This window comes from Coregonus lavaretus, assembly GCF_964263955.1.
Source record: "Coregonus lavaretus genome assembly, chromosome: 1".
Lineage (NCBI taxonomy): Eukaryota > Metazoa > Chordata > Actinopteri > Salmoniformes > Salmonidae > Coregonus > Coregonus lavaretus.
The window spans coordinates 33,331,821-33,354,395 of NC_139988.1; the positions used below are offsets into that span (position 1 = coordinate 33,331,821).

General features: G+C 43.1%; 1 protein-coding gene across 1 annotated transcript; it reads right to left on the reverse strand.

Moving 5' to 3' along the window:
- Positions 1–155: 155 nt before the first annotated feature.
- LOC311133082 (rho guanine nucleotide exchange factor 33-like) lies at positions 156–22,456 on the reverse strand (the record flags this gene model as incomplete). Its single annotated transcript, XM_084166518.1, has 16 exons — positions 156–1,249; positions 1,439–1,575; positions 1,840–2,629; positions 2,736–2,831; positions 3,165–3,313; positions 7,529–7,621; positions 8,106–8,213; positions 11,385–11,517; positions 12,419–12,545; positions 13,267–13,389; positions 13,748–13,881; positions 13,973–14,094; positions 15,206–15,370; positions 19,507–19,550; positions 20,509–20,545; positions 22,400–22,456. The coding sequence occupies 16 exons, from the start codon at positions 22,454–22,456 to the stop codon at positions 1,126–1,128; spliced, it is 2,439 nt and encodes an 812-aa protein (XP_084022644.1). The 3' UTR covers positions 156–1,125.
- Between the last annotated feature and the right edge of the window lie 119 nt (positions 22,457–22,575).

A 22,575-nucleotide genomic window follows, 5' to 3' on the forward strand; every position in this document is an offset into this window, starting at 1 on the left:
GCATTGTATGGTTTGCAAGCTTGGTCAATAAGTGAAACATTTTTCAGAAGGAAGAACTGCTAGGCAGGCAATCTAATTTGTGTGATCGTTTTCAGACATTCTTGTTTGGTTATGATGTGGTATAACAAGTATTGATTACAACGTGGACTTGTCTTGATTGTCACAATTTCATTTATTTACAAAAAATAATTCCACATTAAAAATGAACATTCTTCTATTTTGATTTGGGGGATCGAGATTTTTTCCAATGATCATCTTGATGGCACTTTTTTTTTTTCTTTACCTACATTATTCCAGTTAATGAGTATACCGTATGCAAAATATATTTTCTCTAAGGATATTTAAGAGACTTCAAATTGGAAGCTATTACTAATTCAAAAATAAAGATACTAAACCTATACAGCATTTTTTCAGTAGTTAAATAAGAAATGAGTATGTCAATGTCTCTGTCAGTCTTCCAGCATGTTTTATATACATAAACAGATTGTATTGCACTGTGCACTGAGTGTACAAAACATTAGGAACACCTTAATATTGGGTGGCACCCCTTTTGCCCTCAAAACAGCCTTAATTTGTCAGGGCATGGACTCTACAAGGTGTTGAAAGCGTTCCACAGGGATGCTGGCCCATGTTGACTCCAATGCTTCCCACAGTGGATGTCCTTTGGATGGTGGACCATTCTTGATACATGGGAAACTGTTGAGCTTGAGAAACCCAGCAGCGTTGCAGTTCTTGACACACTCAAACCGGTGCGACTACTACCATACCCCATTCAAAGGCACTTAAATCTTTTGTCTTGCCCATTCACCCTCAGAATGGCACACACACAATCCATGTCTCAATTGTCTCAAGGCTTAAAAATCCTTCTTTAACCTATCTCCTCCCCTTCATCTACACTGATTGAAGTGGATTTAACAAGTGACATCAATAAGGGATCATAGCTTTCACCTGCTCAGTCTGTCATGGAAAGTGCAGGTGTTCCAAATGTTTTGTACACTCAGTACGTGCGTCTATATACCCTATAATTTCACTGAGAAGTGTGTGTGTGTGTGTTATCAAGGCACCTATTTGAAGCCTTTCTCAGAGCAATGTGTTTCTCTGCTGGTGACGCTCTAGTCACACTTTTCACACGGCAGTCCCACGTTCGATGCCTAGGTGGGCGACTCTTGGGGTCTTGCCTGCCTCCTGGTCACTGGAGTTCTGGCTTTCTGTCTTATCTTTGTCCTTGTCCTTGTCTCCTCCACCTGACCTAGAGGACACACCGTAATAATGAGGTTACTACACCGCTAATAGGCCGAAAAAACTTGATACAGCATTACTTGAGTAATTCCATCATGTGTTTGACAAACATTGTTTATTCTTAGCTACTTTAAATTAATGGTGTTGTAAAATGCTGCTGATAACTGACATTTTGGTCAGCAGATACAGCGTATTTTACTTTTTCTTGAAGAGCTTCTTGAAGGAACTACGGAAGCCTCCCTTCTCCTGTTTCCGGCTCCTCTCACTGAAGGGGGTGTGGTTATTCCCCTCAGCCTTCCATTTTGGCTCCTCCCCCCAGGGTGGGATCCCAGAGTCCTACGTAAAGGAGTAATATTTGTTGTAAAGACACCCAGAGGTCTATAACAATATCACACACATAGTACATACTAGTCACAAATAGCCCCCGAACTGAGACACACACACACACCTCCCAGCAGTGCTTAGTAATCTCATATTTATTTATATGGCTGACCCACCCATTTCCCATCTAAAAATGAACAACCATTTTATGGCTTCTCATAAACTCAACCCCACTGCTTGTTAACTGTGGGCTCCATCCAGCCACTCCCTGATGCCCACCTTGTTGTTATGCAGCTCCTCGTCAGTGGATGCTATCTGTCTCTCTGGCTCTGCTCTGTGCTGCGGGGGGCTGATGGGGTTGTTGTTGCTGCTCTGGCCCTTGCTGCTGCGTGGGTGATATTTATTACTAGATTGCCTCTCCAGCTTGGCGTGTTGGTGGGCCCCTTGGCCCCTCAGGTGGTCAGACAGATGTCCAGGGCCACTGTCCCCACTCACAGTGCTGTCCAGCTGTAACCCGTTCAAGGACTTGCTCTTACGCTGAGCGGCCTGCAGGGGGCGGTGGTGGTGAGCTTGCATCATTCGGGCCTCGTCTGGCGACACGCATCCCCGGCCAGGCAGCTGCTTGTACCTGCTCCCCCGGCTGCCCCCGCTGTTGTAGACCTCACGGACAGCTTGGTGGCTCTTAGGGCAGCGCACAAAGGCGATGTCGATACTAGAGTCGGAGGAAGCGCTGGAGTAGTGGTCGAACATGGACACGTTGTGGAGAGACGAGTCCGCATCCTCATACAGCCCCTCCAAGCCTGGAGGGTCCCCAGAGAGAAAGAACTCCCCTTGGGCATCGGACAGGGCTGAGCCCGGGGGCAGCCGTTTGCCGGGCAGCTGCTCTGATGACCCCATCTCAGGGATACACTGCAGGCCTGGGGGTTTGAGGCGAGGGTTGGTGTCAGGGGAGAAAAATGGGATGGGGGAGTCGGAGTGATGGGCCTCGCTCTCCCAGTCCTGGAAGTGTCTAGACTGGATCTGCTCCAGGAGCCTCTGCTTGCTGCGTTTCACCTGGTTGGCATGCTCTCTGTAAGGCGAGAGGGGGAGACTGTCAGTGGGTCAGAGAGTTAGTGCATAAATAAATGCATTAATGACTAATATGACTGTCTGAGTGTAGTCATAACATAACTCACAGTATTGCATTGCTGGTGGGGTAAGGGGAGCCCATCTCATTGGCTTGCATAATGTTACCACAGTCCACGTTTTTGAAGAACTGCTTCATAGTTGACCTGTAACAAGAACAAGATAGGAACTATATTTGTGCCGCGTTCACATGATAGTTGGAACTAGGAAACTCGACTTGCTAACTGGTTGTAGTTATACATGTGCCGCGTTCAACCACTTAGCAAGTCAGACATTTCAGAGTTTCCTAGTTCCGAATAGCACATGAACGCGGCATAAGCCTCACAAAGAGTTCTTCTTTATTTGGTCATATTCACAGCAGAATGTCTGGAAAGTATATCATCACAGTTCATTGTCCTCAGACCAGTCCATCTGAATCCTGTTCCCCATCTGCACAATCTTACCAAAACACCAAATCTGAGCCTGGATCAGAAGCTGACCTCTTGAGCTCTTTGCGGTTGTGCAGGAGCAGCTCTTCGCTGTGCTGCAGTAGGTGGGCGTATTGGGTGGTGAAGGCTCTGAACTGCTGGATACACACCAGCAGCAGGTAGTAGTCAGGGTGCTCTGCATCCGTCTGCTTCAACAGGGTCTGAAACCAAACCAGGCCACACAGGAATGCTATGGACTTATCCCAGCTAGCGCATAATGTTCAGAGAACCATATGTTGGTGAGAGTGTGGTTATGGTTATTTTGCATACAACCTTCCCACAACTTTCTGGGAATAGTGCAGGATAGTAGCTTGGCTTTTGAACATTCTCAGCACATTTTTAAGAAACTTGACAAAAAAATAATATTTTCTTGGTATTTAATTACTTTAACAGAATGTTTCCTAAAAGTTCAAACATGGTTACATTTAATTGAATTTCTGGTCATTTTCTTGGAACATTCTCCAACTGGTTTGATATTCGTAATGTTCTCAAATAGTTCCGCAAATGTTAAGAAACAATGTTCTTCTGTAGGAATTTCAGTACTTCCACAGAACATTCCACACAAGTTCCCATGTGGTTCTATTTAATGTCATATTTTTACTACATTCTGGGAATGTTCTATAAAATGGTGTAACTTAAGCAATGTTCTCAGAACATTCAGAGAATGTATGGTTCTCTTTAATGTCAGTTCTTGGTAATATTCTGGGAATGTACAAAACAAATGGAATTCTACATATTAACATCAATTAGCTCTAAATTCCGTTCTCAGAGCATGAAGAAAATGTTCCATCAAAAACACAAGAAAACTTTAGTAATGTAAGGAAAACATTCTAATAATGTTATTTAAAAACATATACATTCTGTTCTAAGAACATGAAGAAAACTTTCCATAAAAAACACACATTTTACATTTCATTCTCAGGGTCAAGAAAACTCTCTCTATCCTCTATCTTGTTAGGTGTGTTCAGGTGTGTTGGCCACACCCACTAATTTTGCCAAACCTGATGAGTGCTTGTTTCCTTTGAAATGGGGTTTGGTTGAATACCAAAAAAAATAAAACATGGCATGCTAGTTCCATCCTGGTGGCGCAGTGAACTAATTCCAGGGATAGAGAACAGAAGATCATAGGTTTGAATCTTTCTGATGCCATGTCAAAATCAGTGGTGTAAAGTACTTAAGTAAAAATACTATAAAGTACCACTTAAGTAGTTTTGTGAGGTATCTGTACTTTACTTTAATATTAATATTTTTGACTACTTTTACTTCACTACATTCCTAAAGAAAATAATGTACTTTCTACTCCATACATTTCCCTGACACCCAAAAGTACTTGTTACATTTTGAATGCTTAGCGGAACATGAAATTGGTCCAATTCATGCACTTACAGTGAGGGAAAAAAGTATTTGATCCCCTGCTGATTTTGTACGTTTGCCCACTGACAAAGACATGATCAGTCTATAATTTTAATGGTAGGTTTATTTGAACAGTGAGAGACAGAATAACAACAAAAAAATCCAGAAAAATGCATGTAAAAAATGTTATAAATTATTTTGCATTTTAATGAGGGAAATAAGTATTTGACCCCTCTGCAAAACATGACTTAGTACTTGGTGGCAAAACCCTTGTTGGCAATCACAGAGGTCAGACGTTTCTTGTAGTTGGCCACCAGGTTTGCACACATCTCAGGAGGGATTTTGTCCCACTCTTTGCAGATCTTCTCCAAGTCATTAAGGTTTCGAGGCTGACGTTTGGCAACTCGAACCTTCAGCTCCCTCCACAGATTTTCTATGGGATTAAGGTCTAGAGACTGGCTAGGCCACTCCAGGACCTTAATGTGCTTCTTCTTGAGCCACTCCTTTGTTGCCTTGGCCGTGTGTTTTGGGTCATTGTTACATTTACATTTTAGTCATTTAGCAGACGCTCTTATCCAGAGCGACTTACAGTTAGTGAATACATATATTATTTTTTATACTGGCCCCCCGTGGGAATCGAACCCACAACCCTGGCGTTGCAAACGCCATGCTCTATCAACTGAGCTACATCCCTGCCGGCCATTCCCTCCCCTACCCTGGATGACGCTGGGCCAATTGTGCGCCGCCCATGAGTCTCCCGGTCGCGGCCGGCTGCGACAGAGCCTGGATTCGAACCAGGATCTCTAGTGGCACAGTTAGCACTGCAAAGCAGTGCCTTAGACCACTGCGCCACTCAGGAGACATTGTCATGCTGGAATACCCATCCACCACCCATTTTCAATGCCCTGGCTGAGGGAAGGAGGTTCTCACCCAAGATTTGACGGTACATGGCCCCGTCCATCGTCCCTTTGATGCGGTGAAGTTGTCCTGTCCCCTTAGCAGAAAAACACCCCCAAAGCATAATGTTTCCACCTCCATGTTTGACGGTGGGGATGGTGTTCTTGGGGTCATAGGCAGCATTCCTCCTCCTCCAAACACGGCGAGTTGAGTTGATGCCAAAGAGCTCGATTTTGGTCTCATCTGACCACAACACTTTCACCCAGTTCTCCTCTGAATCATTCAAATGTTCATTGGCAAACTTCAGACGGGCCTGTATATGTGCTTTCTTGAGCAGGAGGACCTTGCGGGCGCTGCAGGATTTCAGTCCTTCACGGCGTAGTGTGTTACCAATTGTTTTCTTGGTGACTATGGTCCCAGCTGCCTTGAGATCATTGACAAGATCCTCCCATGTAGTTCTGGGCTGATTCCTCACCGTTCTCATGATCATTGCAACTCCACGAGGTGAGATCTTGCATGGAGCCCCAGGCCAAGGGAGATTGACAGTTATTTAGTGTTTCTTCCATTTGCGAATAATCGCACCAACTGTTGTCACCTTCTCACCAAGCTGCTTGGCGATGGTCTTGTAGCCCATTCCAGCCTTGTGTAGGTCTACAATCTTGTCCCTGACATCCTTGGAGAGCTCTTTGGTCTTGGCCTTGGTGGAGAGTTTGGAATCTGATTTTGATTGCTTCTGTGGACAGGTGTCTTTTATACAGGTAACAAGCTGAGATTAGGAGCACTCCCTTTAAGAGTGTGCTCCTAATCTCAGCTCGTTACCTGTATAAAAGACACCTGGGAGCCAGAAATCTTTCTGATTGAGAGGGGGTCAAATACTTATTTCCCTCATTAAAATGCAAATAAATGTATAACAGTTTTGACATGCGTTTTTCTGGATTTTGTTGTTGTTATTCTGTCTCTCACTGTTCAAATAAACCTACCATTAAAATTATAGACTGATCATTTCTTTGTCAGTGGGCAAACGTACAAAATCAGCAGGGGATCAAATACTTTTTTCCCTCACTGTATCAAGAGAACATCGCTGGTCATTCCTACTGCCTCTGATCTGACGGACTCACTAAACACACATGCTTTGTTTGTAAATTATGCCTGAGTGTGCCTCTGGCTATCTGTAAATAAAAAAATATAACAAATAAAATGGTGCCATCTGGTTTGCTTAATATAAGGAATTTGAAATGATTTATACTTTTACTTTTGATACTTAAGTATATTTGAGCAATTACATTTGCTTTTGTTACTGAAGTACATTTAAAACCAAATACTTTTAGACTTACTCAAGTAGTATTTTACTGGGTGACTTTTACTTGAGTCATTTTCTATTAAGGTATCTTTATTTTTACTCAAGTATGACAATTGGGTACTTTTTCCACCACTGGTCACAATAACAAAATAACTGTTTGTATGATTAACGCCTAAGCAAATTAATTTCCATGTGTCCTATTGTATCTGTGCTTGGAGTTCAAAAGAGTTAACCCAAAATAAGCTAGCAGTGTTATTAAAAGCCTTATTGATACATTCAGTGAAAGTTGTAAGTTATTCAAAAACCTTCAAATAACCTTTAAATTTAGTTATGTTAAGTGTTAAGAAATCCACAACAAAACTTTCACAACATTTCGAGAATTTTCTCAGAATGTTAATTAATTACCTTCAAATAACCTATAATTTCCATTTCTCAGTGTTAATAAAACCTCAAATTTCAGGGAACCAGAGTGAAACGTTCTCAGAACCTCCCTGCAACCTAAAAATGTACATTCCCAGAACAGGCTAAATGTTCACTTCTGTTCTCAGAATGTTAAAAAGAACGTTCAGTTTTACCGGTCAGGAAAGTATGGCTTTGTTCTACAACCAATATGAAAAAACATACCTTCCCACAACTTCCAACGAACCAAATGTGCTAGCTGGGATGTGAACCTGCCACTAACCTTAACAGTTTATACAGTCACCACCACTCTGATTTGAGATAAGATACTATGATGGTGAAGGCTCTCTTTTCTAAATACCTATGTTGTGTTGGTGGTGTACTGTATGTATCAGATGTGAGTGTCATGGAGGGGAGGGAGCCTGACCTGCAGCAGCTGAAGGTACACAGGGATCCTTTGTACTGGCTGGAGAAGCAGAGTGTAGAGAGAGGGGCGTGTCTCGTCCCCGATGATGTCACCCTGGAACATCAGACAGTCAATCAGAGGAGACAGTCAGTTGACACAAGTCTCCACAGAAATCATGTGAAATCAATTGTACAAAATGTTTATCGAGTAATAAAGACTTGGGATAAGATGTCATAAAAAAAACTAAGTCATAATAAACTTCACTCAGGTCTACTTATCATGTGCTCTTTGTTAATCGAAATGTCAATAAAGAGAATTACTAAACGATAACTGTCAATAGTAACAGGATTTCCTGAAATAACCCTTTCTTTCTGGATAACTGCACTACTGTGAATACTTCTCTGTGGGTAGCTCTATGCAGTGAATGGGGAGGTAGGGGTGCTGAGGATGCTACAGCACCCCCTGATAAAAAAAACTAGTTCTTTATTACTCCTGTATGAGCGGAGTAACCCAACCCAAAACACCCCCAACTCATAAAATCTTCCCATGGCCATGATTGCGGTCAACACTGCCTGGTTGGTCAGCGTTCTTAGTTTACCTCAAAAAGGCTGGCTGCTTTTAGTGAGGTGGTGGTCAACATGCTGACCACAGACAGACATTCAGGCAGCTCCTTCAGATATGACACGTAGAAGTCCAGGAAATCACTCTGTAGAAGACAGACAAGGTGGAGAATTAGAGACAGAGACAGACAGACAGACAGACACAGTCAGTCAGTCATTGAAACTCAGTAGATAGGGTCATAGTCTAGAATCTAGACAGACAGAGAAATTATCTGGAACATAGACAGAGACAAAATCTATCCTCTCTCCCCAATCCCCACGCCTCTCCTAATTGTCAGATGTGGTCTTTGTGATTCATTTTAAGGACTCCACATGTGATGGTGTAATTGGTGAGGAGAGGCACTGCCTCACAGCGGAGCGGGCCCGGTTCCACGAGGGGAGAAAAAGGGGCTTAGCCCCATTAGTTGAAACTTGTGCCCCCCTATATAAAAATAGCAAAAAAGTTCAAATCATTAAATGACAGGTTGGCGCAAAATCTGTATCTCCGCTGCGCTCTGTCAGCACAATGGACAGAGTGTGTGTAGGGGGGCTATGGAAAACCAATGGGTGGTTAGGTATGACTCCTTTGGGTTTCCATAGAAAGCGTGAAAAAACACTTCTCATCTGTGGTAGGCTAAGTGAATAACGTGATGTGCCTCTGCCTGTAATATTTGATTTTAATTTATAAGGGCGGGTTAAAGTTTACAGTTGAAGCTGCTTCACTTAACTCTGCCTCACGCCCCACCATAACAGAGTTTAGTTAGCTTCTTAGCTAGCTGTAAAAAGTGTTAGTGTTATTAGCCATAGCCTATTTAGCTAGCTCGAACCAGCTAATCTGTCACTGCCATGATGGATATCAGAAATTGGCTTTGCCAAAGTACCCAAACAAAGGAGAAGGAGAGCAATGAGCAGCAGCAGAAGCATCAAACCATCAAGGCCGCCGCCAAGTTCAACAGCGATGATGCTGCCGAGCTCCAGCTAGCTCCGTGTGCAGAGCCTACCCACCCTTCCACAAGCGCCGCCAGGACAATAGCTACACAGCCCCCCTCCACCTCAGACTGTTCCAGACGATCTTGGAACAGAGGAGCCAGCCCAGGTTAGCCTAGAATACTACACTAGCCGCAGGTTTTCTGTCCAAAAACGTTAATTTAATAGCAACTGGTTCATAGGAAAGGGAAAGGAGATACAACTGAATGAATTCAATCTAAATGTGTATTTAACCCAACCCCTCTGAATCAGAGAGGTGCGGGGGGCTGCCTTAATCGTCATCAGCCGCCAGGGGAGCAGTTGTTGTTGGGGGTTAAAGGGATTTCATCATCTCCAGCATGACCCCAACATCAATATATGTGAAAATTGTGTGTTTCTGTGTTTTGTAGTAAAAATATAGTGGAAGATAAGTGTTTCCAATGACATAATTGGTGTGCATCGTGTGATTTTAACCAATTATGAGTAGGCATTGCCTACTAATTGGTTGATGATGTCATTGGAAACATTTATCTTCCTCTATCTTTTTTACTACAAAACATAGAAACACACAGCAGAACTGCAGATTTCTCCACCCTGCCAGCTCAGGGATTTGAACCAGCAACCTTTTGGTTACTGACCCAACAATCTTGACCGCTAGGCTACCTGCAAGGGCTTGAATACTCGATTACTGCAGAATTCATTATAATTCCAATGCAAGAACCCAAATGACGCCCCTGGGTATAGCTACATATCAGTATGTTCATCACAGAAATAGATACATTCTATTATGATTTTTTTGGTAGCCTATTGGTTTTCATGGTTGTAAATGGAACTCTATGTATTGGAAACATGTTTATGGTAGGCTATTATTGCTTAATTGATTACTTGGGTCGAATTTGAATTACAGAAGTGTATTGTGCCATATCACAATGTGTTGCTGAACTCCATGTTTGAAGCGGGCCTATAGGCCTATTTGTTTGGCAAGAAGCTGTGCATGGCTGCATCTCACTGTAGTAGACTGTAGGCTATGTTTTGGTTATTTGGATCTCCATTCACCTTTTGTTTACTGCGTTTGTTTACTGTTAATGTAACTAGCCTAAATATAGATTGTGTCATGCCTTCATTGATCTGATATTTTGTTTACTAGGCCTACTTGGTACCGCTGTTTTGTTCTGTTTGCATTAATTCGTTCGCATTCGCAGTTGTGTCGGTATTCTAAGCCTAACTGCTATTCAGTATTTTTGAAAGCATGCATAAATAACTAGGTTACTACTTTCAGCATTTAGTTTGCATTATTTTGGTAAGGCAGCTGTGTGTACGGCTGCATTCACATATGCTGTTTGTAATAGGTGAACTACCTTATCTATCTTTTAGCCTATATGCATTAGCAAAACGTCCTTGCTTTAGTGCAGGGGTGTCAAACTCATTTCACATTTCACGGAGGGCCGAGTGTCTGCAGGTTTTTATTTTTTTCATTTCAGTAATTTTTTTCATTTCAATTAAGACCTAGACAACCAGGTGAGGGGAGTCCCTTACTAATTAGTGACCTTAGTTCATCAATCAAGTACAAGGGATGGAGTGAAAACCCGCAGACGCTCGGCCTTCCATGGAATGAGTTTGACATTAGTGCTGTAGTGTGTAAGGCATTGTCCATTGTGCTGATACAGCGGAGCGGAGTTAGGCTACAGATTACGCGCCAACCTGCCACTTCAAAAGCACTCAATCAATATTCTCGGAGTCTCAGCATTTGAACCTTATGTTTAGTGTGGTATAGTGTGATATAAGCAGAATTCAATATAATTCCAATGCAAGAACCCCTCAAAATTGTGCCCCCTCACTGATTTCAATTCCCCACCTTTGTCACTGTATCCTAGATCCGGGTCTGAGTCACAGCCTTCCCCCTGGACAGTCTCCTCTGGGGCCCCTAACTGCTAACCCCACCAATCAATTAAATTCCCTCTTTCAATCAGTCCCACCCACTTAAACACACATTGGTCCTAATACAATAAGCACATAATAGGCTGGATACTGTATGTGAGGGGTTATGTAGTTACATTTTACATTTTTAGTCATTTAGCAGACGCTCTTATCCAGAGCGACTTACAGTTAGTGAGTGCATACATTTTCATACTGGCCCCCCGTGGGAAATGAACCCACAACCCTGGCGTTGCAAGCGCCATGCTCTACCAGCCTGTGACACCATCACTAGAGTAGAGCCCTGAGTTTCTCTAGGTCAGTTTACGTGGACAGGGAAAACTTAAGGCCCCTTTCCATGACTTCATGGGGAATTTGTGCCTGTGAAAAATGAAAACCTCTTTGCTGGTGAGCCTCATGAATACATCTCCCATGATGCCCTGCCACTGGCACTTGAGCACCCTCTCCTGCAGGGTGTGGAGCAGCTCCAGGTGTTGCTGGATGAGGAAACGTAGAGAGCTGGGGAATGGCCTGGAGAGAGACAGAGGAGATCGATGTAAAACACATCACACCACATTACACTGCGAGGAGAGAGGTACAGAACAGAGGAACAGACTAGGGAGCAGTTTAAAGAGAGGAGGCAATCATTTTTATGGTAACGGACAGAATGGTGAGAAGGAGAGGGGGGAGGGCAGGGGCCACCGGGAAGGCAATGCATTGAGGTGGGAATAATATTGAGAAAACAAACAGATAAATCAGAGAGTGAAAATGTACACTGTACAGGTGGTGGTGGTGATGAGGGTGGTGGTGGTGGTGGTGGGTGATTAAAGGCTCAAACAGAAATGTGAAAAGATGGAGACTGGATGGATGAAAGAGAGAGGAAAATAGATGCGGATACTACAGAAAGAGACAAAGGAGACGACAGAGTTGAAATTATGGAATTGGAAGATGCATTTAAACATTATGGTGTTAGTAGACAGAATACTGAGGTAAATGGACCAATGACAGTTTTTGTTATAATAGTGGAAGGAGTCTAGTAATAGTAATTGCAGTGTAAGTAACAGTTATGGCATGCTGATAGTAATAGAAAGTTTCGCAGCATTATTTTGTATTTTGCAGCAGTAATTTATCTTTTGTTGTTTATGAACCAAACCTAAGGGTTCTACCAAGGTCAATGTTGAGAGCAACCTTTATAATTACATCTGCTTCCATGAGTCATAGTGCACTATTAAACCCTAACCCTGAACCCTAAAGCACTGGCCCATTGTGACAAATTTACGAACCTAATTTAATTGGCTCCTACGAAGTTTATACTTATGTAATAGTGGTCCGGTGGCTCTGTTGCTGTGAACTATAACAAAACAGTTCAGCCACAGTGCGGCGACTACATCTCATATAAATGTGTAAATAATACCCGTCAGTGGTACAGTACCGTTTGGCTTTGGTGTGGAGGGCCTCTGAGCTGTTGAAGGTGATGTTGGCTTTCAGCAGGAGAGACAGGTAGGACACATACACCCTCTCTGACTCCAACAGCTCTAGGGCAGCCACCTGCCTCTTACCTGACACACACACACAAAGTGAAAAGAAGCAACACACTGACTTATATACTGTGGTTCTGTTGGCTGGGATTCTCTGACTACCAGAAGGGCCCAACATAGGCTATTATTCGTATATAAAGCACTTCTCAAGAAACTCCCATACTACCTCACCTCACTTCTAAACTTGAAATTGAGTAACTATAAGACTCGCTTTCAAGACAGGTTGGTACTAGAGGGTCCACGGGTCTCCTCTGAGTTAGGGAAGACAGCTTTCAGTCCCTATGCCCCTCCGTCCTGGAATGACCTACAGGGCACTCTAAAACTTGATTCTTTGGACCCAAAATGTGAATTTAGGGCTCTGATAAAAAATGTGACCAATAAAAACCGCACTTGTTTTGATTGATTTTAGATATTTGTTGCAACTTTTTTTTTTTACTGCCCTTTTGAATGTAATGTAATTTTTTTGAAATGTTGTAACTGTAATTTTGTAGTGATCATGCTTGAATTGTTGCTCATATTGTTTGAACTGTTGTTCTCAGGGCACCATTGGAAATGAGACGCTGGTCTCAATGAGTTCCCCTAATTAAATAAATGTTAATCAAATAAATATGCTTTTTACACAGCTGTGACCCATTAAATGGGAATTAGTCTATTGACTACAAAATAATTTAATGTAGGGCTCTGTAATGTAACAAGGGAATAAGTCACTTATGTGTGTAACGTCAGCGGTGATGTCACTCACTGTTTTCTGGGGCGCTCTGTGCATCCGTGTCGTCCCGGCTCTCTTTCCATTCTCTCCACACTGGAGACTTAGACTGACCCCTCTGGGGCTGGCCACTGGCTGCCTCCTGCTCTGAGTTAGAGGCTGCACCACACACAGTACACACACAGGGAGAAAACACAAGCATTTGTCAATGCGATTCACTGTCTCTGATTGATTTCATGTGCTATAAACATCCCTATACAGCTGCCAGGTATTTGCATCAGCTAAGGCAATTACGTTCAATGGCTTTCATGAACAGATCTTTACCTACTGGGCACACACTGGTTGAAGCAACGTTTTACCACGTAATTTCAATGAAATTACGTTGAACCAACGTGGAATAAACGTTGAATTGACGTCTGTGCCCAATGGGTAAGAACCAGCTAGTCAGTACATCAATGACACACATACAGGATTTTCTATGAGTGGACATTGTCTGTCCCTCAGAGGCATAACTCACTCTGTGTCGAGGCTATGCTCCTGTGTGGAGAGCTGCTGGGCAGGCTGGCAAAGTAATGCTGGATGACGTTGAGCTCTGTCTGGTTGGAGAGACGCGTATGGCCCTCCCCAGGGCAGTCCCCTTTGGAGCTTTTTCTGACAAAACCAAGGGGAATGGTGAGTTCATTTCAGGTGATGAAAGTGTGTGTGTGAATGTTTGTGCATGCAATGTGTGTGTGTCACACACCTCTGTTGAACGGGCCGGATCTCTCTGCCGGTCTCTGATTGGAGGAGCTCCAGGCCTTTCTGTAGCTCTTTCTGTCTGCTGCTAACCTCTTTGATCTGGGTTAGAGCACTGCTCAGGTCCTCCTGAACACAACCAGGGCATACACTCAGTGGCCAGCTTATTAGGTAAATCACCCCGTTCACGAAAATGGTTTCTATCCTACAGACAGTGAGTCACATGACTTTGGCTTGCCATATAAAGCAGGCAGACAGGCATCGAGGCATTCAGTTACTGTTCAATTGAACGTTAGGGCAAAACGAGTGACCTAAGCAACTTTGAGCGTGGTATGATTGTTGGCGCCAGGCGCGTCTGTTCCAGTATCTCAGAAACGGCCGGCCTCCTGGGCTTTTCACGCACGACAGTATCTAGGGTTTACAGAGAATGGTGGGACAAACATCCAGTCAGCGGCAGTCCTGTGAGCGAAAACAGCTCGTTGATGAGAGGTTGAAGGAGAATGGCAAGAATTGTGCAAGCTAACAGGCGGGCCACAAACAGGCAAATAACGGCGCAGTACAACAGTGGTGTGCAGTACAGCATCTTGGAATGCACAACTCGTCAATTGTTGTCGTGGATGGGCTATTGCAGCAGACGACAACACCGGGTTCCTCTCCTATCAGCTAAAAACAAGAAGAAGTGGCTTCAGTGAGCACGCGATCACCAACACTGGATAATTGAGGAGTGGAAATACATTGCCTGGTCCGACGAATCTCAGTTCCTGTTGCATCATGCTGATGGCAGAGTCAGGATTTGGCGTAAGCCGCATGAGTCCATGGCCCCATCCTGCCTGGTGTCAACGGTACAGGCTGGTGGTGTAATTGTGTGGGGAATAATTTCCTGGCACACGTTAGGTCCCTTGATACCAATTGATCAACGTTTCCATGCCCCTAAGAATTCAGGCTGTTCTGGAGTCAAATGGGGGTCCGATCCGGTACTAAATGGTACCTAATAAACTGGCCGCTGAGTGTATAGCACAATCACATCACTACGATATCTAGCTACATTCACAATACATGTATCAGATAGCTACATACTGTAATACTATTTTTTGTGTTAAGCATCCTGCTTGAATTGCTAGAGTATGTTACTGGTTTTACTGTAGTCCACTTCTATGGTATGAGCAGAATGACAAACGGGCAAATATTTGTCTATCAGATATCAGTGAGGTTCCATTAGGTCATGTGGGACGTGAGGTACCTTAAATGTGTTGAGGTAGTTCCTGATTCCCATGATCCTGTCATCCAGGTCTCTCTGGTGTGTCTGAGCCCTCTCTTCCAGACTGCTGTTTCTCTGCTGCAGCGCAGCCACGTCCTGTAACACCCCCTGCAGCCCCGTATGCAGCTCCGCCATCAAGGACTGCAGCTGGAGCACCAGGTCAGAGGTTGGGGGTCAGAATGTAACAACCATTACTACAGTGATATGATTGTTTGTGACATTACTAATCGCTCCAGAATGTCCAGAACATACAGTGGGGAAAAAAAGTATTTAGTCAGCCACCAATTGTGCAAGTTCTCCCACTTAAAAAGATGAGAGAGGCCTGTCATTTTCATCATAGGTACACGTCAACTATGACAAACAAATTGAGAATTTTTTTTCCAGAAAATCACATTGTAGGATTTTTAATGAATTTATTTGCAAATTATGGTGGAAAATAAGTATTTGGTCACCTACAAAAAAGCAAGATTTCTGGCTCTCACAGGCCTGTAACTTCTTCTTTAAGAGGCTCCTCTGTCCTCCACTCGTTACCTGTATTAATGGCACCTGTTTGAACTTGTTATCAGTATAAAAGACACCTTTCCACAACCTCAAACAGTCACACTCCAAACTCCACTATGGCCAAGACCAAAGAGCTGTCAAAGGACACCAGAAACAAAATTGTAGACCTGCACCAGGCTGGGAAGACTGCATCTGCAATAGGTAAGCAGCTTGGTTTGAAGAAATCAACTGTGGGAGCAATTATTAGGAAATGGAAGACATACAAGACCACTGATAATCTCCCTCGATCTGGGGCTCCACGCAAGATCTCACCCCGTGGGGTCAAAATGATCACAAGAACGGTGAGCAAAAATCCCAGAACCACACGGGGGGACCTAGTGAATGACCTGCAGAGAGCTGGGACCAAAGTAACAAAGCCTACCATCAGTAACACACTACGCCGCCAGGGACTCAAATCCTGCAGTGCAAGACGTGTCCCACTGCTTAAGCCAGTACATGTCCAGGCCCGTCTGAAGTTTGCTAGAGTGCATTTGGATGATCCAGAAGAGGATTGGGAGAATGTCATATGGTCAGATGAAACCAAAATAGAACTTTTTGGTAAAAGTTCAACTCGTCGTGTTTGGAGGACAAAGAATGCTGAGTTGCATCCAAAGAACACCATATCTACTGTGAAGCATGGGGGTGGAAACATCATGCTTTGGGGCTGTTTTTCTGCAAAGGGACCAGGACGACTGATCCGTGTAAAGGAAAGAATGAATGGGGCCATGTATCGTGAGATTTTGAGTGAAAACCTCCTTCCATCAGCAAGGGCATTGAAGATGAAACGTGGCTGGGTCTTTCAGCATGACAATGATCCCAAACACACCGCCCGGGCAACGAAGGAGTGGCTTCGTAAGAAGCATTTCAAGGTCCTGGAGTGGCCTAGCCAGTCTCCAGATCTCAACCCCATAGAAAATCTTTGGAGGGAGTTGAAAGTCCGTGTTGCCCAGCGACAGCCCCAAAACATCACTGCTCTAGAGGAGATCTGCATGGAGGAATGGGCCAAAATACCAGCAACAGTGTGTGAAAACCTTGTGAAGACTTACAGAAAACGTTTGACCTGTGTCGTTGCCAACAAAGGGTATATAACAAAGTATTGAGAAACTTTTGTTATTGACCAAATACTTATTTTCCACCATAATTTGCAAATAAATTCATTAAAAATCCTACAATTTGATTTTCTGGAGAAAAAAAATCTAATTTTGGCTGTAATAGATGACGTGTACCTATGATGAAAATTACAGGCCTCTCTCATCTTTTTAAGTGGGAGAACTTGCACAATTGGTGGCTGACTAAATACTTTTTTTCCCCACTGTAACTATGAAATGCTACATTGGTTCTGTATGTGGGGGTGAATAGATTACTTGGAATAATTTACAGCTGTTTTAACAATAGTAATAATAATTTGGTGGGTGTCCTATTTCACACATGTACAGTGGGGGAAAAAAGTATTTAGTCAGCCACCAATTGTGCAAGTTCTCCCACTTAAAAAGATGAGAGAGGCCTGTAATTTTCATCATAGGTACACGTCAACTATGACAGACAAAATGAGATTTTTTTTCTCCAGAAAATCACATTTTAGGATTTGTAATGAATTTATTTGCAAATTATGGTGGGAAATAAGTATTTGGTCAATAACAAAAGTTTCTCAATACTTTGTTATATACCCTTTGTTGGCAATGACACAGGTCAAACGTTTCTGTAAGTCTTCACAAGGTTTTCACACACTGTTGCTGGTATTTTGGCCCACTCCTCCATGCAGATCTCCTCTAGAGCAGTGATGTTTTGGGGCTGTCGCTGGGCAACACAAACTTTCAACTCCCTCCAAAGATTTTCTATGGGGTTGAGATCTGGAGACTGGCTAGGCCACTCCAGGACCTTGAAATGCTTCTTACGAAGCCACTCCTTCGTTGCCCGGGCGGTGTGTTTGGGATCATTGTCATGCTGAAAGACCCAGCCACGTTTCATCTTCAATGCCCTTGCTGATGGAAGGAGGTTTTCACTCAAAATCTCACGATACATGGCCCCATTCATTCTTTCCTTTACACGGATCAGTCGTCCTAGTCCCTTTGCAGAAAAACAGCCCCAAAGCATGATGTTTCCACCCCCATGCTTCACAGTAGGTATGGTGTTCTTTGGATGCAACTCAGCATTCTTTGTCCTCCAAACACGACGAGTTGAGTTTTTACCAAAAAGTTATATTTTGGTTTCATCTGACCATATGACATTCTCCCAATCCTCTTCTGGATCATCCAAATGCACTCTAGCAAACTTCAGACGGGCCTGGACATGTACTGGCTTAAGCAGGGGGACACGTCTGGCACTGCAGGATTTGAGTCCCTGGTGGTGTAGTGTGTTACTGATGGTAGGCTTTGTTACTTTGGTCCCAGCTCTCTGCAGGTCATTCAGTAGGTCCCCCCGTGTGGTTCTGGGATTTTTGCTCACCATTCTTGTGATCATTTTGACCCCACGGGGTGAGATCTTGCGTGGAGCCCCAGATCGAGGGAGATTATCAGTGGACTTGTATGTCTTCCATTTCCTAATAATTGCTCCCACAGTTGATTTCTTCAAACCAAGCTGCTTACCTATTGCAGATTCAGTCTTCCCAGCCTGGTGCAGGTCTACAATGTTGTTTCTGGTGTCCTTTGACAGCTCTTTGGTCTTGGCCATAGTGGAGTTTGGAGTGTGACTGTTTGAGGTTGTGGACAGGTGTCTTTTATACTGATAACAAGTTCAAACAGGTGCCATTAATACAGGTAACGAGTGGAGGACAGAGGAGCCTCTTAAAGAAGAAGTTACAGGTCTTACTGTACCCCACTGTACAAGTGTATTAATAGGCATGCGTGAATTGGAAATTTTTGCATATCCCACTCTCCCTGAGACACCCTCGGAGAGTGGGGTCATGGCCAGGGTCTGAAATGATCAACAGTAACCCTGGAGCAATTAGGGTTAAGTGCCTTGCTCAAGGGCACATTGACAGATTTTTTTTCCTTGTCGGCTCAGGGATTAGAACTAGCAACCTTTCGGTTACTGGCCCAACGTTCTAGGGGGTTCTCCTATGGGAACAGCCCAAAAAGCCTTTTTTCTAAGTGTATCAGAGGTCAGCTAGGTCACAGGGTTTGTTTCCTACAACGCTCTCCACTGAGTCACATTATCCTCGTTATCTTATTCATTGTTGTCGTTTGGAGAGTGTCCCAATTTTTTCCCTCCTTTAGTGTAGCGGCCGTTCTTAGGATGTTGGGTTATTGAATTTAGTCAGCAGAGATAAGTGAATCAGCTCATGTGAACAGACAGGGATTCAAGCTGCTGCGAGCCCTTATCATCTTCTCTTCACTCCTCCACTCTGTGGTTACAGTCATGTGAAAGCCATCAGGCTGCAGATTCATTAGGGCAGCTGCCATTCTCTACAGATGTACAGATCTAATCTCTGCGTTACTGTGCAATACCTTGCCTCTGCTCACTACTTTAGAGTACATAACAGTACATACACAACACATACCATACAGCAGTGCAACATCTGTGTATTATATTTTACTTTACAGCTGTCCGGTACTGTTACAATATTTGACATATCTGTAGCATTTTGTTAGAACATACTGTATACTAGTCCATTGATATGCATTTACATACAATAAGATTAGAGACAAGCCGTAGCCAAGGCTATTTCCGTTTCTCTGGCAGTGTACATACTGTACATAGGCAGCGGTGTCTCTTGGAAAGGGACTGTCTATAGAGCTGGTTACCTGAGCAATCTCTAGGTTGGCCTCCTCCATTTCCTGGTCTTGTTCTAGAAGTCAAGGCCATCAGTTAATTACACATCTATATGGATTTACAGTAGCTCCCTGTCACTCACACATCACTATGGAGATAATCCTCAGTTACTCAGACACAGCTCCCAATTATACACAAACCATTCTTTGGAGATACAGAACAAAATAGACTATGATAAAGACAAATCATATAGTCATGTGGGATGTCCAACACAACGTCTTACTATGCAGCCTATGCACAGTAAATAATGTAAGAGTAAACCCTTATAACTTACCCAAACACTGAAATTCTACATGTAATGGTAAGGTAGACAAGGCTTATGTGTCATCAAACAATCAAACAGTTGTACCATAATGGAAATACCCTACTGTACTGAGTCTGTTTCTGTTCAAATGCCAAATGTCCAAACTGCGAGCACCATTGTAAAGGTCATTTTAAATGTCTGCTTATCATACATTATGCATTTGAGCTTGTGTTGGAATTACATATTCTGAACAGGAATACTTTATAGCAACGTTCTTGAAAGAAGAATACTGTAAAAGAAAATTCAAGACAACCAATTTGAACCAAATTTGAAGTCTTCCAATGGTTGTATCATACATAGGAGTTTTTCCACTTAACCAGTTCATAAGAGATTGAACAGTCAGATAGTCATGTCATGCTGAAGAGCATTGAATGAGAAGTTCAAGCACACTAACTTTGTTTCAATATCTTTCCCAGAACTGTCCATCAACAACAGGTTTCATCAAAAGTGTAAATTTGTCCATGTAACCAGTTTAAAAGACATACAACTATCACTGTTACTCACAGCACACCTAAGCTATTCAACAGCAACAACATTTTTTTTTTTTACTGTAGCATCTATAAACCATGTGACTACCAACAAATCTGAAAAACACAAAACCATCAACCAAAAACCATGTTGGTGAGACCTGTAGTCTGGGTGACATCTTGATTATAGAACCAGAATTTACCTTCCGTCTTGCTGTTTTCCAAGGTTCCTGTGCCCACCTACCTAGTCCACAAACAGGGTTGTGTAGTTTTAGCGTTCAAGGAACTCCTCTGTTCTGTCCTCCTGTGAAAACTGTCCTGCGATCTCTCGCTCTAAACCATGTGAGTCTGATGATCCTCCACACAAAAAGGGCCTTTGTGTACAGTAAGTGGAATGATGGTGGGAGAAGCCAGACAGAGAGAGAGAGAGAGAGATGGAAGAGAGGGATAGAGCTTGTGGGCTTTTGACACTCCTTCATGAGGAGACAATTGGACAGCTGATTCGATTTCCCCGTGACAGGAATGCCCAATTTCGTTGGAAAGATAATAAAACAGAGCTGTGACACAGGTTTTGGTCTGCTCAGGAGGGTGACATGCAAAAGGTAGTCAGGATATGGCGCTATTTTAGTCATTGTACATTTTCTCTGTGATTCCATACCGTTTTTGGCCAAGTTTAGTTGATGACTGTGTGTCGGTATGTTACTGTTAGAAACAATGATGCATGATGTGCTTCAATGTGTGTGTTATGCACACAATTAAGTAGGCATACTGCACTTGATGCTGTAGTATATTTGTACATCAGCATGTTTGTGCAGTGTTTCTACTGTATAGTGGGTATGTGTTTTGGAGTCACCAATAGACACATTCACACAAGGATTCCCATTTCCCCAATGTTGTGTAAATCAAGGATTCTTTTTTTTTGTTAGTGTGTGGGTATCTATGAATGAGTGTGTCATTGGTGTCAGACTCTCTAGTAGGGTTAATGTTTGTACTGTATATGGTGATGATATTCTGCTCCTCCACACCCCCAGGACCAAGCTCCACTCTTTGGGGGATCAGGCTTTCAGCTCCATTCTCTTTATGAAGGCTTTCTGTTGATAGCTGTGCTCCTTAGTGTCCTTGTCCCTTGTAGCGTCAGCTGTGTTCTTTGTGTCAGATGCCCTGTCTATTTGTGTCCATTATTTATTTGTATTTTTTATTATGCACTTTGAGATTATTCTGTATAATGAAAAGTGCTGTACAAATGTAATACATTATTATTATATTCTCTGTCAGTGTTGTGTGAGTCAGTGTGATTAGCCTTTTACTGCAGTTGGCTAAATCAGGGTCACACAGAGTGATTCTTGGTAGTCTTAAACAAATCTACTTTGAAACAAAAGTATATACCTCACACAAATGGTTATGGGCTTAACAAAAAGAAGACACCTGTACCATGACAACTATAGAGTTGAAATGTATTCAATTCTGAGTTTGCATCCCAATATTAGACTTTATATACATCACAGAAGACTGAAATATAGGATTTCCGTCAGGTTTTTAGAAATAATCTTTATTAATTATGTAATTATGAAAAATATTAATAACTGCGCTTTTGGTCATTGACTGCAGGAAAGGGCTACGTGCCTATGTGATGTCAGCGGGCACAGTTTCTCAGATCTCAGAACTCCGATCACTCCTTCCTCAGCTTGTGGTCTTCCAAGAAAACAGGAAGTTGTGTGTGTTGCCTCTCCTTATGTTGCGTAGCCTTATTACCAATGTCACAAGTTCTGGCCTTGTGCTTGGAAGGCTGCAGCACAGAACCACTGGAGATGAAAAGCTAGTTCAGATGTTCAACAAAGGATGTGTGTTTCAATGAAGAGCATACTATTCCCACAAATCAAGGCCTTCCTGTGAACAATGTTCTGATTCTTTGTGTGTTTGTGGAGTGCTGTCCTAGCTCACCCTGATAAGCGTATGGAGGTATGGGAATGTTTTCCACTGATCTGATACGCTGGATGGGTGATGCAGTACATGCGCCATGCTATCTCCCACCCCTCCAACCACAAACCACACAAACCACCCCCAGCCGTCCCCTCAACACCCATATCAACAGACCCAGGCACTCCAGGCTAGCTTGGGGTTGGAGGGGGTGACAGGGGGAAGGACCAACATCCGTGAACGACAAATGGACAAGGGCAGGCGATGCTCTGACCTCTGCTTGTTCAGTCAGAGGTGTAAAAAATATCTCAAAATCAAAATACGCAACTCCGAAAGAAAAGGAAACACAGCTC